Source organism: Phytophthora parasitica (genome assembly GCF_000247585.1).
Source record: "Phytophthora parasitica INRA-310 unplaced genomic scaffold supercont2.76, whole genome shotgun sequence".
Taxonomy (NCBI): Eukaryota; Oomycota; class Peronosporomycetes; order Peronosporales; family Peronosporaceae; genus Phytophthora; species Phytophthora nicotianae.
This window is the reverse complement of record NW_008649062.1, coordinates 72,610-88,223: the sequence shown is the minus strand read 5'-3', so window position 1 is coordinate 88,223 and position 15,614 is coordinate 72,610. Positions and strand designations below refer to the sequence as shown.

Sequence of the window (15,614 nt, the reverse complement as noted above, 5' to 3'; positions counted from 1 at the left end):
GATTCGATTGATAGCATTATGCTACAGCACATGGAGTGGGTAGAAGACTGTCTTGTCGTTGAAGAACAAGGCCACAAAGGCGACCAAACAGGGGCCAACAAATTTGGGAAGCATGTATATGCAAACCCATACCAGCCTTCTCAATGTGCAATTTTAGTACTTGCTGTTCACATATTTTCCTGTCCTGAACGTTCTATTGGGGGTAAACAGTAGCTATTTATTGGGAGTGATAGTAAAGACCGCTTCGGTCGACTTCTACGTCGCGTTATTGGGTCACTGAGAGAGGAGGAGCTACGTGAGCTGAGTTGCACCCCTGAAGACATCGGTACCCACAGTCTGCGTAAAGGAAGCAGCTCCTACGCTCTGGGCCAAGTTAATGGCCCCACTCCTGTGTCAGTCTATCTACGAATGGGTCAGAGTCTTGGAAGACTCAAGGACCGATACATCCACTTTGGAGAAGGGGCTGACCAACTGTGTGGACGAATGATAGCCGGACTGCCATTTGATTCCGACCGTTTTGGGGTTCTTCCTCCTCATTTTCCGCCGCTAATAACTAGTCAAATGACTGTGCAATACTGGGATGAAGTGGTTAGTGGCTTTTCTAATTACCCGCGTGGAATTCAGTCCGCTTTTCCGTTTTTGTTGGCATCTATTATCTTTCACGAAGATTATCTACGTAAAAATCTGTGTGAGAACCATCCAATATTTAAGTCAAGAGCGTTTTCGTCGAATTCCCTTCTCCATCTACAGCGTGGTGCACCAATACTTTCTATAGGAACTTCACCGGTGTGTAGCCTAAAGGCAACTGGGATTCCTCCTCATCTCGCAGTTGCACAACAAGTTAGACACGTTAAAGAAGAAGTCGCCAACCTGCGCACAAGCATGGAAACAACGTTACCTAGTACGATCGTACGAGAAATGCGCCAGCACTTTGTTGTTAATGGCGTCGCACCCATTTCGTTGCATGACCTTGACTCAAGGATCTCAGAATTGGAGACTAGAATGACAGCGCGTTTTTCCAGCGCACTCCTAGACATCCAAATACCCCGCACTACCACAGAGTTAACTACTATAAACGGACAGCACAACTGGCAAACATGGTCATGGAACGACGGCCAAATTTGCCATAATGTTCCCAAAGACTGGGAATTTCCTGCGCGAGCAAACGCAAAATTATTATGGAATTTGTGGTTCTTTGGAGATAAAGATGTTGGAATCCGCCCTTACCGGTTGCTCAACAAACAATACGACATTTTGCCACAGCATCAAATGAGACATACTCGGGTTAGAATAGTGATGGAGCATTTGGAGCAGCTTGCAAAAGAAGCTCAACTATTTTTTTCTGGATTGACTAGTGTATCAATGCTAGAAATTCCCGCGGCTGACAAAGTTTTTGATACTTCTTTCGCGATGATGCTATCGAAACTGTACACTAGAGCTCCAAAGCGTGCCGAGGACTTGTCGTGCGGCACGCTCTACAACAGACTCTGCCAGTATCGTAAAAAAAAACATACAATTTAGTAAATACCACGTAGTCATAAGAAAAAACATTGTTAGCCAATCAAAAGGTGCTATTATTTGTGATCTGATTCCTATCACAAACGCCGTCATTATATACATCGCCACCATACACTTACCATTGTAGTGCGCATTTTGTAAGTCAACATCCGATTGCTCTTGAACTCGATAGTTTTTCCCATCGACAAACCCCCTTATGCCAGAAACCAAAGGCTCATGGGCTTGTACAGCTTTTGACCATTCCAGTTGTGTATTATTTGTGGGATAGCGAATAGCTGCGTTAGGAAGTGCATTTAGAGCTAGCTCAAGCGCCACTTCAGCCGTAGCTAGATTATTTGATAGCGTAGCAGGTGGAAGTCCAAATATCTCGCACAAAGTCTTCATTTCCACAGCACTTGTGTAGAAATGTAGTACACAACCGAGCACAGCATGAAGAAAGCGTAGCTTGGGAGGGCGGCCTCGTCTTCCAGGACGCCACTTCAACTTGTAGAGCTTGGAAAACTCTGCAAGGATCACCTTAAATGAAGAGGGGGGGGGGGTGAAACAGCCGCCACAAAGCTACCAGGATGGCCTTCATTGTAGAGCCGCTGCCACGCCGAGTTCGTAGGGTCAGACAGACTTGCCACAGTAAGATAGTTCCTCTCCTTGATAGTGCATCTAAGGAGGTGCAGCAGCAGAATCTTCCGGTAGCGACGCTTGTAGACAGCCTTTCTCACACCAAGTAACGTGCTCACTTTCATCGGAAGCTTCACCACCAAGCTTTTGCCAGCAGCACTATTTTACGAGCTTTTATTTTTTAGATTTGTAACGCAAATGTCAGCGCAAATGTAGGGGTAGGTGATCATATTTTTGATAGCAAATTGCTACAGAATCGTCGTTTGCGTCATCCAGTAGCAACACTCTACGTTTTGCAAGGAAATGGAAACGCCTTTCATGAATTAGAATTGGTGACACTAATTGCGGTGACTACTGTACCAATTCACATAAATGGTCCTTGAGCTCATTTCTAAGATATAAAAATATATTAGAAACCATTGTTCCTCATCCAGCTGATGGCTCGATCTAGGGACGTCCGTCGGCGGAGTCGCTCTCGCTCTCGGGAGCGCCGTCGGTCACCCCCTTCATCCCGAAGACACACCCGTAGCCGTAGCAGGTCCCAGTCACGCCGTCGTCGCAGTCGCAGCGCTAATAGAATCTCCAATATCTCGCATCGCTCCCATCACTCTCGTCGCAGCCCGGATCGACTCTTTGCGCCACGTTCTCGCGATTCTGAGCGCGATTCCAGCCTCACTCGCGTGTCTCTATTAGGTCTCGACAAACTAGCAGCCGAAAAGCGCCAAGAGCGTGGAATTCGCAGCTCTGAAGACCCTCATACAACTCCAAACCGACCACAACGTGAATCCGTAAGAACTTCGTCATTATCACGCTCTGAGCGCTCATTAGGACTCAACTCCAGTGATTGGGACGCCCCAGACCGTCTACAGAGTGTTGAGAGTGCTCAAGAGCATTCAGAAGAGTCAGATACGCCCAAAACAAGCGACGGGAGCAGGTATAACAGATCCAGCAGCTCTCGAGAGGAAATTAACAGTAGACGCCGCAGAAGCAGCAGCACCAGCACATGGACGGAAGAGAGAGGCTCTTTACCCCCTAATAGAGGCACGTACAGACCCCGGGACAAGCTGGAAGCCCCTAAAAAGCAGTACGACGACCAAGTAGAGGAGGATTTCGACCGCGAGTTCTACTTAAACGACGATGCTGGGGGCATCGAGGCCCACGAAGGCCACGTGTTCCTCGGTAATGAGGAGAAGTTCAAGGCTTTAGAGCAGCAATTAGAGCAAACGCGAGCTCGAGGAGACAATAAACTCAAGGGCATGTCGGCCAGAGCGTCCGCTCTATCCGCCGATCAAGAGGCGTGGGAGAAGAACCGACTATTAACCAGTGGCGTCGTGGCTTCTGGCCGCGTAGACACAGATTTTGACGATGAATTGGACTCGAGGGTCCAAATTATGGTCCACAGTACCAAACCGCCTTTTTTGGACGGACGAGTATCCTTCACGACACAAGTGGAGATGGTAGCAACGGTAAAAGACCCGACGTCTGACATGGCTGTGTGTGCGAGGAAAGGGAGCGAGTTATTACGTGAAGTGAGAGAGCAGCGTGAACGTAACAAGATGAGGAAAAGGTTCTGGGAGATTGGAGGTTCTCGGATGGGCGACGCGATTGGCGTTAAGAAAGATGCTGGATCGGATGAAGAAGAAGAAACAAAAGAAGAAGAAGAATCTGAAAATTACAAGCAGGACTCGCAGTTCTCGACGCACTTGAAGAAACAGAAGGCGGTCAGTGTGTTCGCCAAGACGCGTACACTGCGTCAACAACGCGAGTTTCTGCCTATTTTCCAGTGTCGAGAAGAATTGCTGCAGGTGATTCGAGAGAATCAGATCGTTGTGATTGTGGGTGAAACGGGATCAGGTAAGACTACGCAGCTTACGCAGTATTTGCATGAAGAGGGATACTCTCAGTTTGGGATGATCGGATGTACCCAACCACGTCGTGTAGCTGCCATGTCGGTGGCTCAGCGTGTCAGTGAGGAGATGGAGGTTACGCTCGGGGAAGAAGTGGGTTACGCTATTCGATTCGAAGACCTTACATCGGACAAGACGATCATCAAGTACATGACGGAAGGAGTGCTATTGAGAGAGTCTCTGCGCGAGTCTGACCTCGACTCGTACTCGTGTGTCATCATGGATGAAGCCCACGAACGTGCGTTGAACACTGACGTGCTGTTCGGTATTTTACGCAAAGTAGTGCAACGTCGCAGCGACTTTAAACTGGTCGTGACGTCTGCTACGTTAGATGCTGACAAGTTCGCCAATTTCTTCGGTGGCGTACCCATGTTTACGATCCCTGGTCGTACATTCCATGTGGATACACGCTACGCCAAGTCTCCGAGTGAGGACTACGTGGACGCAGCAGTGAAGCAGGTCATGCAGATCCATCTATCTCATCCTCCAGGTGACATTCTGGTGTTCATGACAGGTCAAGAAGACATCGAAGCGACGTGTTACGTGTTGGCAGATCGAATGGGTAAGTTAGACGGTGCTCCTCCCCTCATGGTTCTCCCCATGTATTCCCAACTACCAGCTGATCTACAGGCAAAAATCTTCGACGCCTCTGACATCCGGAAGTGCATTGTATCGACGAATATCGCCGAGACTTCGTTGACTGTGGACGGTATCAAGTACGTGATCGACACGGGATTCTGCAAGGTTAAAGTGTATAACCCCAAGATCGGCATGGACGCTCTGCAGGTTAGTCCTATCAGTCAACAGAACGCTAATCAGCGTGCCGGTCGTGCCGGACGTACCGGTCCTGGTGTCGCCTACCGGTTATACACACAACGTCAGTTCGTCAACGAGCTACTGGAAGCGCAGATTCCAGAGATCCAAAGAACAAACTTGGGGTACGTCGTGCTGCTGCTCAAGTCTCTAGGCGTTTCTAACTTACTGGAGTTCGATTTCATGGATCCGCCTCCTCAAGATAACATCACTAACTCCATGTACCAATTGTGGGTACTAGGAGCGTTGGATAATACCGGCGAACTGACTGAAATCGGGAAGAAGATGGTGGTGTTCCCACTGGATCCACCTCTAGCGAAGATGCTGTTGTTCAGCGAACAACTGGGGTGTACTGCTGAGGTGCTCATCGTTGTGAGTATGCTGTCTGTTCCCAGTGTATTCTTCCGTCCCAAAGATCGAGAAGAAGAGAGTGACGCTGCAAGAGAGAAGTTCTTTGTACCAGAGAGCGACCACCTTACGCTGTTGAATGTGTATCAACAATGGGAGTCCAACCGCCACTCTGCGCAGTGGTGTTCGGACCATTTTATCCATGCGAAAGGCCTTCGTAAAGCTCGTGAAGTGAGGGAGCAACTAGCGGATATTATGAAGCAACAACATGTGCGTCTTCGGTCATGTGGAGGACGTTGGGATGTCGTTCGGAAGGCCATTTGCTCTGCGTATTTCTACAACTCGGCGCAGATTAAGGGCATTGGCGAGTACGTCAACATGCTGACAGGTATGCCGTGTAATCTGCATCCAAGTGCTGCGTTGTTTGGGCTCGGATACACGCCAGACTTTGTGGTGTATCATGAGCTTATCTACACTAGTAAAGAGTACATGCAGTGCGCTACAGCAGTGGAAGGAGAGTGGTTGGCGGAGCTAGGACCGATGTTCTTCAGTGTCAAGGAGTCGTTCCAGTCCCGATTACTTAAGCGGATGAAGGAGAAGGAGGAAGCGGTGGGGATGGAGCAGGAAATGGAGGCTTCTAGACACGCTAAAGAGGAAGAAGCCAAGGAGGATTTAGAGAAGAGAGTTGCATTGAATCGGCAGAACAAGAAGCAACGGATGACCGTGGCTGGTCCTGGACGCTCAGATCCTCCTACAAGTTCTTCAAAGACAGCGAGACGTCCGCCGCGCCCTCGTCGCTTTGGATTTTAGTCAAGCAAATTTCCAGAGTAGATGCACTAAAGCAGTAGCGTTGGGTCGGCTTTGTGGCTCGAAGGAGCACATTCGGGTGACCAGATCCCATTGCTCGTCGGTGAAATTATTCGGTCTTCGCGGTGTTTTCGTCTGGAGAACGTTAGACTTTACTGCTGCGTCATCCAGACTTTTTCCCCATGGAAAGTCTCCACTGATAACTTCGATGATGCACATAGCGAACGAGTAAATATCCGACGCCAAAGTCGGTCCTGAACCTGCCAGACATTCCGGCGCTTTCCAACGATATGCGCCAATTGCTCCTCCCGAGTTTTCAGCCTTTGCAAACACACTCAAGCCAAAGTCTGCGAGCTTGGCTGTTCCATCACATACGAGAATGTTGTTCCCCTTCAGATCTCCGTGGATAATTCCCCGTTCGTGAAGATATTCCAGTCCTTTGGCTGCTTCCCAGATCGCCCTCCAGGTAGGAAATTCTCTGCGCTCTTCGCTGTATTTGATCAATGTTCCTTCATCCGCTCGCTCACACACGAAGAAGGGCTGGCCTTCATGCCACGCACCGTAGAGTTTGATCAAGTTGTCGTGGTTTAGAGACGCCCAGAGGTTCACTTCGTGGTAAAACTGTCTGCGGTTTTCCTGATCCGCTTGATTCGTCAGAACTTGCTTGACTACCACATCCGTATTGAACCATTTACCGAGATACACGGCTCCAAACGATCCCTCAGCTAGATGCTGACCCAGTTCGATCTGGTAAGCAGGAATGAACCATCTCGGGACGTTTGTATGATTCATTGTTTCATACTGCAGCAACGTAATGGCCTCTGTCTTGTTGATTTTTGCTTGGACCATGTACTCTTCAGGGTTTTCCATACACTTTTGCAGTGTTTCTTGTTGACATTGCAGTGTTTGCTGCCAATCAGGCTGCCAATGATGGATTAATGCGTTGTTCTGGAGATATTTGGTGCTGAGAATGAGGCGGTCGATGTCGTGGTGGAGTCCGTAATTGCGGTTTGCCATAGTGTTAGCAGCGCAAAGCGTGGCGACGGAGCTGTAATCGCCTTCTGCTTGCTTGTCAAGACGAAGATAAAAGCGCCACAAGATCGAGCCATAGTCCTCCACTAGCGTCAACGGCAGTGGGTCTTTTACAGCTGCAAGTTGTTCGTATACATCGAGCAAACGGTTGTACACGGGGCGGTTTGTATCGATAAAGTTCTCCACTTCATCACACAGTATGTCGGCGTCTTGAAGGACGTCACTAATAGTGCGATCTTCATCTGGAAGGACAAACGAATCAACATGTTTTATGGACTGAGAAGACCCGAAATCTTCCTCGTCGCTCCAAATGTCACGATCAGTTTGGCTGTGAATGGATTCGAGTTTGTGTGTGACCTCGATCATACTCATTCTCTCCTCGGGATCGTCAGCACACATTCCTGTCAGTAGATTCCATTGCTCCTCATTAAAGAAGCTTGGTGGACACTCTGGAAGTCGCTGCGTTCGCTTAAATTCCTCAAGTTCGGAGTCGTCAAAGCTGAAGGAATCCACGAGAAACTCAAACATGACGAGACCGAAGGCCAAGATATCCGATTTAACGGATTCTTGGTCTTTAATACGAGTCAAATTGAGACCACTCAACACCCCTTTGAACTCGTACAACGACTGGAGATTGTCCAAGCTCAATTTTTCATGAACTAGGCCACGTTCATGCACGTACTTTAAACCAAGAGCACAGCCATACATGTAGAACCAAGGGTTAATGTTTGGGTAGCGTGATACAGTCAGTTCATGAATCACGTACGGGTTTCCGACATGACACGCTCCGTAAAACTTGCGAACATGAGGATGATGCAGAGGCGCCCACGTACTCACGTGCCTCAAACAAGTCTCTTCTTCTCCAATAGAGAATTTTTCGGAGTGAGACCAACCTCGTTTATCCGTCGCAAACCAATCCGGAATCGTCACCACCACAACGTTCGATGTGAGAACCACCTTATCAAACACCTGAGCGATTAGATCCAGCTCCATAGGCAGCAATACGTCTCCAAACTTCTCGACGCCGTATTTCATCATCGTTAACAGCTCCAATTGTTGCACACTGTCCCCAATTTCACTCTCAAACTTGCTTTTATCCTTTAATAAGGACTTAAACTTATCCACACGCTGCTCACGTTCCTTTTGTAGCTCCATCTCCCAGTTACTCTCAACATCAGCATCAATTCCCAGCACACCTAACGTCGTCTTGATCCCCAATTCCAGCACTTGCACCACCTTCCCAGTACTCGCTAACCTGACCAGCAATCGACTTTCTGTCTCGTAATCTGCCAGTCGCTCGTGGATATCTCGACCCCATTCAGCAATGACCTCGTCGTCCTTAAACTTTCGACTGGCGTTGCGCAACTGCGTCACTAAGAAATCTCCGATCCGATCGGGCGTCTGCAACAAATGCTCATGGCTGGAATGCCAGCGACTGCAAGTGTCGACTTTCGAGTCGATGAGATTGCCCCATGAACGCCACGGATCCGTCATTATCAAAACGTGTGGACATGTGTAGGGGAGATACTCTTGTATCTGATTTACCCGGATGTAGCCATTTTTGAAAGATGGCTACATCATAGTCGAACATGTCACGAAATAATGGGGTCCACATCAAGTACGTCAGGCGATGTGTTCAGCCAATCAGATCGCGTTCTCGCTGAATGTGAATAGCTGCAAAAACTGCAACTTCGACTGCACCCATTCAGCATTTTGCTGCCAATTGCTCAAGACTCCAGCAGCCAATGACGCACATTATCGCGTACAAGGCCAACGTGGTACATTCCGTGGCTCTCGGCAAGCTGCAAGTGCTTCAGCCTGGACTCGTAGGCGTCAACGAACACGGCAAGATCGTGTTTGTGCTGGACTTGAGCCAGTCGCCAGTCGACACGTGCCACTTCGACGAGCTCGTGGACTTGGGCGAGCAGCTGCTGCTTCCTGGCTTCATCGACGGCCACGCACACGCTCCCCAGTACTCGTTTATCGGCGTGGGAATGCACCTACCGCTGCTTCAATGGCTAGAGACGTACACGTTCCCATACGAGTCAAAGTTCCAGAATCTGGGCTACGCTAAAGCTGTGTACGAGAAGGCAGTGCGACGGCATTTGAATAATGGCACAACCACGTGTTCGTACTTTGCTACGGTGCATCTGGAAGGGTGTAAGGTGCTGACGGATATAATAGAGCAAGTGGGGCAACGGGGATACGTGGGGAAGGTCAATATGGACCGAAATGGGTCTTCCGGACTGCAAGAAGACACGCAAACGTCTATTGAAGACACGAGAGAGTTTGTGCAATACGTACAGAGTAAACGAAACGAATTATTGACTCCAGTTATCACGCCGAGGTTCGTTCCGAGCTGCACGTCGAAGCTGATGAAAGCACTGGCCGAGATCTCGAGGGAGCATACACCAAAACTACCAGTACAGTCACATCTGGGGGAGAATCGAGACGAGATCAGCTGGGTGAAGAGTCTACATCCAGAGAGTGAGACCTACACGGGAGTGTATGACGATCATGGACTGCTACATGAGCGATCGTACATGGCTCACTGTATCTGGTGCAGTAAAAATGAACGAGAGTTGCTACGTGAGAAGCAGACGGCGGTGATCCACTGTCCTAATTCCAATTTCTCACTCTCCAGTGGAGTGTTGAACGTACGTCGACTACTGAATGAAGGCATTAAGGTCGGATTGGGCACTGACGTGTCAGGGGGATACTCTCCGTCCATGCTGGATGCCATTCGCCAAGCTGTCATCGCTTCCAAGCTCGTTTCTATCGGTAACGGCTCTGGGGGTGAAGACACTGATGAACTGCAGCACGAGCCACTCTCTTTTGCTGAAGCTTTTCATCTTGCTACCGTCGGGAGCGCAGAAGCGCTGGGGCTTAGTGATAAAGTAGGCAACTTTATGGTCGGCAAGGACTTCGACGCGCTTGTTATTGACCCATACGTTGCCAACAGCCCCATCGACGAGGCTCACGACCCAGTCGAAGGTGCGGATGTGTTGCGTACGTTCCAGAAGTTCCTGTTCCTTGGCGATGACCGTAACATCGTCTCCATCTTCGTGGGCGGACGGCAAGTTAAGAGTGCAGGGCTTAAACCTAAGGACGTCGACGTCACCAGCTCCCCACTGACTCCTGGCAGTGTACACCCCACTATCCAGCCTCTGTCTTTGACAGGTTAGATACAGCATACTTCATAATGCACGTACTCAGGTTAAACCGGGCTAACATACTTTATTATCCCGCATACCTCATGTCCTCAAGAGGATCGGAGGATGCCTCATTAGCGTCACAAGTGACTCAAATAACGCTGACGCGGGTCTTGGCTGGTGAAATACCCTCAAATAGCCGTCTAACTTGGGGGAAGAAATCTACTCGAGCTTGCCGAGGATGTCCTCGTCGCGGAACAGAAAGAGCTCCTTGTCGCCAAGCTTCACGGAGCTGCCACCGTACTCGGGCAGCAGCACCTTGTCGCCCACAGCGCTCTGGGCAGGGATGAGCGTTCCATCGGGGGCACGGGCTCCAGGGCCAACAGCCACGACCTCGCCCTCGTTCTGCTGCTTGCTCTCGGCGTCCGGCAGGTAGATGCCGCTGGCAGTCTTAGCCACGGCCTCGAAGCGCTTGACCAGCACGCGGTTGCCAAAGGGGACCAACTTACGGAGAGAGCTCTGTGTTATTCACAGTCAACAGAAAACATACCGTGGTCAGTGGAGGTGTGATGCATTGGCAAAGAGGCCGTATAGGACGACGGAAGCAGGAGGTTTGCCGTATCGAGGTAGCAACTACGCACCATATTATCGATGTGTGGAATTGCGGGCGAAATGCGAATTGATCGCCTCCACCGAAGGTGCCGGAAGTATTAGATGTGCGGTCCTTGTTGAAGCGACCTTCCGACGACATGCAGATGTAATTTAGGAAAAGTATGTGTCTACATGTAATTTTGTAGTTTTCTACTGGTTGAATTTGCAAGACTTTGAGTTGATAAGGTAAATAGTGGAAGATCATTCACCTTCGCACGACCTTCGCGGTCCCAATCGATTGTTCCAGAACCGCTGACGTCAGCTTCAAGGCAAGCGTGTCAAAAGCTCCTCTGCGCTCCAACTTCTGTATCGCGAGGCCGCTGTGGTGGCAGTCCGATGTCCAACGGGGTCTTCCTCGAGCAGGCAAGTTCGTGCAAACCACACTCTAACACGGGCTGATGCTGGAGCAGTTGCACATTCCGGTGGTGGGCTTTTTGAATCGAGTCGCGGCTGTGGCTCCACGCCGGTACGTTTAGGCGCCCGTTGCCTTGAGAAGGTTTGGTGTTGATCTGGTTCACAGGAGCCCGATGGTCGAGGCAAGCCACTCCTGATGCACGGAGATATTGTTGTTGTACACACCGACGAAGCCCTTGCTGAACGCGAAAACCGAAGATGCTTCTAGGCACTGCTCGGCACTCGTTGAACCGCAAATTCTCTCACTAGATGATACTTTGAGCTTGTGAAGCGACGGTAACGGCTGTATCTCTCCCAGCGAGAGTAGAAGATCGAGCGAGATCATCAAGTTGCGTGGTCCTGTAATGTGGCTAAGCGTTGATGCACTCCGGGATGCTGGAGTATTAGCGATTTTATCTGATTACAAGTGGGGTTTAAGGCGTGTCGGTAAGTTCGTGCCCAACACGACGAAGTAGTGGCAACTACGGAGTGAGAGCAATCGATCGCGGAGTATTGCGCTGGTCACAGTGTCTGCTAGGAGATTGTTTAGACGTAACCTTTTGTTTTCGTCGTAGGATCATGACTCGTCATCGCGACTGAGGTGATGAACATTTGTTGTTATTCGAAAACAAAGGTCAAAGTCAGATTTCATGTGGAACTTATGAAATCGAAGTGCGAACAATCGACCAGCATAGCAATGAGCGCGTCAAAACTGAATCATTCATAATCAAGCGAGAGCGCACGCGCTGAAGCACCGTAGAAGCAGCACTGACATCGTACCGATAAGACATTCATAAAATGAAGTGAAGCTTAGGAACACAAGAGAGAGAAAATTTGCGGTGACTATCGTAGTGTACACGTCAGCTTAGTGCAAATCAGTCGAAACATCGCCTTCACAAGAAGGCGGTACAACAATGCACCCTGGACCGCTACATCCGAAGACTTATGGCAAGCGTTCTGCCACATAGTAAGATGCTCCGCGCGACACTTTTACTATTATCTTATAGATTCTTCAGTGTAGACTTCCTAAGAGTAATGACCAGATAGGTGGCGAGACTTTGTAAATTTAGAGAATGATAAAAAAAAATAAAAAGAAGATTGTGATCACTAACTTCTCATATCACTCCACTCACTCACGCTGCCTTGGAATAGCGACAGCGGACGTTCATCAATGGGGGAGACCAAGTCCAAAAGAGAACCCAGCACTGCAACCACCGACATCCCGAGTCAATGAATGAAGTCGAATACGATCATCAAAGTTAATGAGGTTGTCTACTAGGAAAGTCAAGTAGAAAAGAAGGTACTATAGAAATGATCCTGTAAAAGTACGGTCTTGGTTTGCTTAACCTAAACGTTGCCGCTATTTATACGACAGTACAAATCCATACGATCAAATAGCAAATATAAAGCTCCATACCATTGGTCAATACACTTCAATGATCATCAGTCTGCTCAAAATTGCACTGTCGCTGGAAGATCGCCATGCAGCTACAAGTCGTGGTGTTTGTGCTGCGGTATCAGCCCTTTATCGCCGCCCCCACCGTTCTGGGGCGTGAAATCTCCAGTTTTTTGGGGCCGTCAGCTCATCTTTCTCTAAGCGAGGCATGCAAGGTAGGCTCGATTTCTCTATTGGACTGGATGTGGGAGGCGAGCTGCATATCCATCGCTGAAAGACCATCAAGTTGGTCTCTCGCCAACTTCCTGCGCTCCGATGTTCACTACTATCGATGGCAGTTCTCCAAGACGCTGGAAGCTGCTGCTACTCACGCCAATTTGGCGACACTGGACTGGGTTTTCAAACACTTTAAGGGGTGCATTGCGACTGGGAATATTGTGGAGCTAGTAGCTGGAAAAGGCCACCTCCAGGTTCTGCAGTATATGCTGGAGCGCGATGCTGGGCGTGAATACAGACATCATCGTGTGCCAGTTGATAACGAGAGTGAACTGTACTATAGTATACCTGAGTTGCCATCACATTGGAGTGGACCTGGTAATTGTATGTGTTGGGGTGGTCGTAGTATGCTTCGCGCTATTGAAAATGGCCACTTGGATGTTGCACGGTGGTTGGATGACAATAGCCCTCACGAGCACAACGACAACGAGATAAAGGCCATCGTTCACGCCGCTCTAGAGGCTGGCGCTGTGGAGTTTGCTAAGTCTCTTTTACCAGCAGACAGAAGCATCTTCGACTATGCTGAGAACTGTTTCCATCCTGACGTGGTTGAGATGAAGCTAAATAGCGGGATACAGCTGAATCAAACCGATGCTGCACTTGCAGTGTATAGCCTTACTAAAGCTGGACGTCTGGATCTCTTGAAGCAACTTGACCATCTTCACAGTCCTCCCCCAGCGGACAACGAGCCATATCTGCACTGCTGGAAGCTAGCAATGTATGGGACCATTCAAAGGGAGGACTTTCCAATGATTCAGTGGTTGGTGGAGCATCAATTTGGACAAGATGTACGAGAAAAACGCGATGGATCACTGGGCTTTGTTGACGTGGCGGCATCAAGAGGAAATCTTTGCATTCTGCAATATCTACGCGATAAAGGGTTTGCTGACGGATATGAGGACGCGCTAGTAAGAGCAGTTCACAGTGGCTACTTGGACGCTGTGAAATGGCTGCTTCCTCATGCCACAGACCTCACGAAACTAGATGATCATAATTTGATGGATGAAGCCGCAAAATATGGTCATTTGGACATCCTGCAGTTCTTCCATAACACAAGTTCGCCGTGTGCATTAATCTCACGGAAAACGGATGCTATGGAAATAATTCGTTGCTCGCCCAAGGCAATGGATTTCGCAGCAGCACAAGGGCATCTGGACGTAGTGCAATGGTTACACGCGAATCGGTCCGAAGGCTGCACTACATTTGCCATGAACAATGCTGCAAAAAATGGCTATCTGGAGATTGTTCAATGGCTTCACACTAACCGATCCGAGGGATGCACAACTGAAGCGATGGATTCTGCAGCCCAAGAAGGTTTCGTGGAGACAGTCAAGTGGCTACATAAGAATCGCTCGGAGGGCTGTACATTCAAAGCAATCGAAATGGCGATTAGCAATGGGCATCTGCATGTTGCGTGTTGGTTAAGAACTCATTATACTGAGCACCACCCGGCAATGGTAGGCAAAGCAATTTGCCCAGGGCGTATGCTAGAGATTCTTCTCTTCCTCTATGTACACTACCCACACGTGTTCACGATATGGTTTTGTGCAAGAATTCGACGATTTCTGTTGAGTGCTAATGGAGCGAATAGCAATGTAGTAGAATGGCTAGACGCACACCATCCAAATCATTGATGCTGGCTTTAAAATAAGCTTGTTTTTTTTTTCGGGATCATGGTACGGTTTGTCGACCAATAGCTTCTTCTCGGGTTCGGAATCCCGTTCATTCTAACTGACAAATTCATTTTTCGGTATTACCACCGCTTTGTTAGGTCTGAAAATCTTACCCTTAACCACTCTAACATCGGTTCGTAATCGTCATGCGGCCACTGTATGATATGCTTGCCTAACACTGTATGATATGCTTGTCTAGCACTGGGGTCACAAGGTGGGTGTCCTACAAATAGAGGAGTGCTCGCATCTGTAAAAGTTGGTAAGAAGTCTACGCGGATAAACATGTAAACTCTAGAAAACCAGTTTGCAGCCAGCAAGTAACTCCCAAGTACCCAGATTCAGAGCCCCTTCCAAAACGTCGAATGAGCACTCCTCTCCACGATGGTCACACAGCCACTTAATCGTCTCGTATTATCCAGATTTTTTTTAAATTGCTGCGATCTATCGATCTGCCACTGGAAATTTTCATTGTGACGTCAACACTTGACGTCGCACGGTAGGGGTAAGTGTTGACGTCGCACCTCGACGTTATTTACTCGGGGCGATACGGGTAAATTACCCGTATTTATTGTAGCTAACCAATGGTAGACTACACTGATTACGTGACGCATCACAATCACAAAATGATCCTCCACACGCAAAGTCATTGCTTAATCTGACGAATTGGGCTCACTCAAGCGATACGAGACACATGGATAACAAGTCATTGAGTCTGCCGAATCGGTCGCACTATCGCGACGATGTCATCGGGCAAGTGGTGCAGAGGATCAAGTTTACATCTCACTATGCTCAAACGCCCAAAATCTACGAAGAAGACGATACCACTCATGTGTTCTCAAAACGCAACGCGCCACTCGATGTCACCTCGTTAGACAGAATTTCCCCACGAACGCATTCCAGATCCTCGACAGAAAGCTTAGACATCAACATGCCAGTATTAGAGGGAAACGATACAACTCCGTTCGACTCGGGAAGCGAAACAATGGTAAAGACATTAAAACAGCAACACAGAGGGTATATGCAGCGATATCGG

General features: G+C 48.8%; 5 protein-coding genes across 5 annotated transcripts; 3 read left to right on the top strand and 2 right to left on the bottom strand.

The window, feature by feature from the left end:
- Positions 1–2,533: 2,533 nt before the first annotated feature.
- On the top strand, positions 2,534–8,122 carry PPTG_17808 (hypothetical protein). The gene has a single exon (XM_008915836.1). It carries the CDS (start codon positions 2,571–2,573, stop codon positions 6,009–6,011), a length of 3,441 nt encoding a protein of 1,146 aa, XP_008914084.1. The 5' UTR covers positions 2,534–2,570; the 3' UTR covers positions 6,012–8,122.
- On the bottom strand, positions 5,835–8,554 carry PPTG_17807 (serine/threonine protein kinase). The gene has a single exon (XM_008915835.1). The coding sequence runs from the start codon at positions 8,532–8,534 to the stop codon at positions 6,012–6,014; it is 2,523 nt and encodes an 840-aa protein (XP_008914083.1). The 5' UTR covers positions 8,535–8,554; the 3' UTR covers positions 5,835–6,011.
- Positions 8,555–8,698: 144 nt separating this feature from the next.
- On the top strand, positions 8,699–10,292 carry PPTG_17806 (guanine deaminase). Its single transcript, XM_008915834.1, has one exon. It carries the CDS (start codon positions 8,786–8,788, stop codon positions 10,223–10,225), a length of 1,440 nt encoding a protein of 479 aa, XP_008914082.1. The 5' UTR covers positions 8,699–8,785; the 3' UTR covers positions 10,226–10,292.
- A 122-nt stretch (positions 10,293–10,414) lies between these two features.
- Positions 10,415–10,836, bottom strand: PPTG_17805 (hypothetical protein; the record flags this gene model as incomplete). The annotated part of the gene is made up of 2 exons (XM_008915833.1): positions 10,415–10,711; positions 10,834–10,836. 2 exons carry the CDS (start codon positions 10,834–10,836, stop codon positions 10,415–10,417), a joined length of 300 nt encoding a protein of 99 aa, XP_008914081.1.
- A 1,830-nt stretch (positions 10,837–12,666) lies between these two features.
- PPTG_17804 (hypothetical protein) lies at positions 12,667–14,682 on the top strand. The gene has a single exon (XM_008915832.1). It carries the CDS (start codon positions 12,719–12,721, stop codon positions 14,540–14,542), a length of 1,824 nt encoding a protein of 607 aa, XP_008914080.1. The 5' UTR covers positions 12,667–12,718; the 3' UTR covers positions 14,543–14,682.
- Positions 14,683–15,614: the final 932 nt, after the last annotated feature.

Excerpts from the sequence above, each read along its gene's own strand:
- PPTG_17808 (XM_008915836.1), top strand. The coding sequence starts at position 2,571 with ATGGCTCGATCTAGGGACGTCCGTCGGCGGAGTCGCTCTCGCTCTCGG.
- PPTG_17807 (XM_008915835.1), bottom strand. The coding sequence starts at position 8,534 with ATGACGGATCCGTGGCGTTCATGGGGCAATCTCATCGACTCGAAAGTC.
- PPTG_17806 (XM_008915834.1), top strand. The coding sequence starts at position 8,786 with ATGACGCACATTATCGCGTACAAGGCCAACGTGGTACATTCCGTGGCT.
- PPTG_17804 (XM_008915832.1), top strand. The coding sequence starts at position 12,719 with ATGCAGCTACAAGTCGTGGTGTTTGTGCTGCGGTATCAGCCCTTTATC.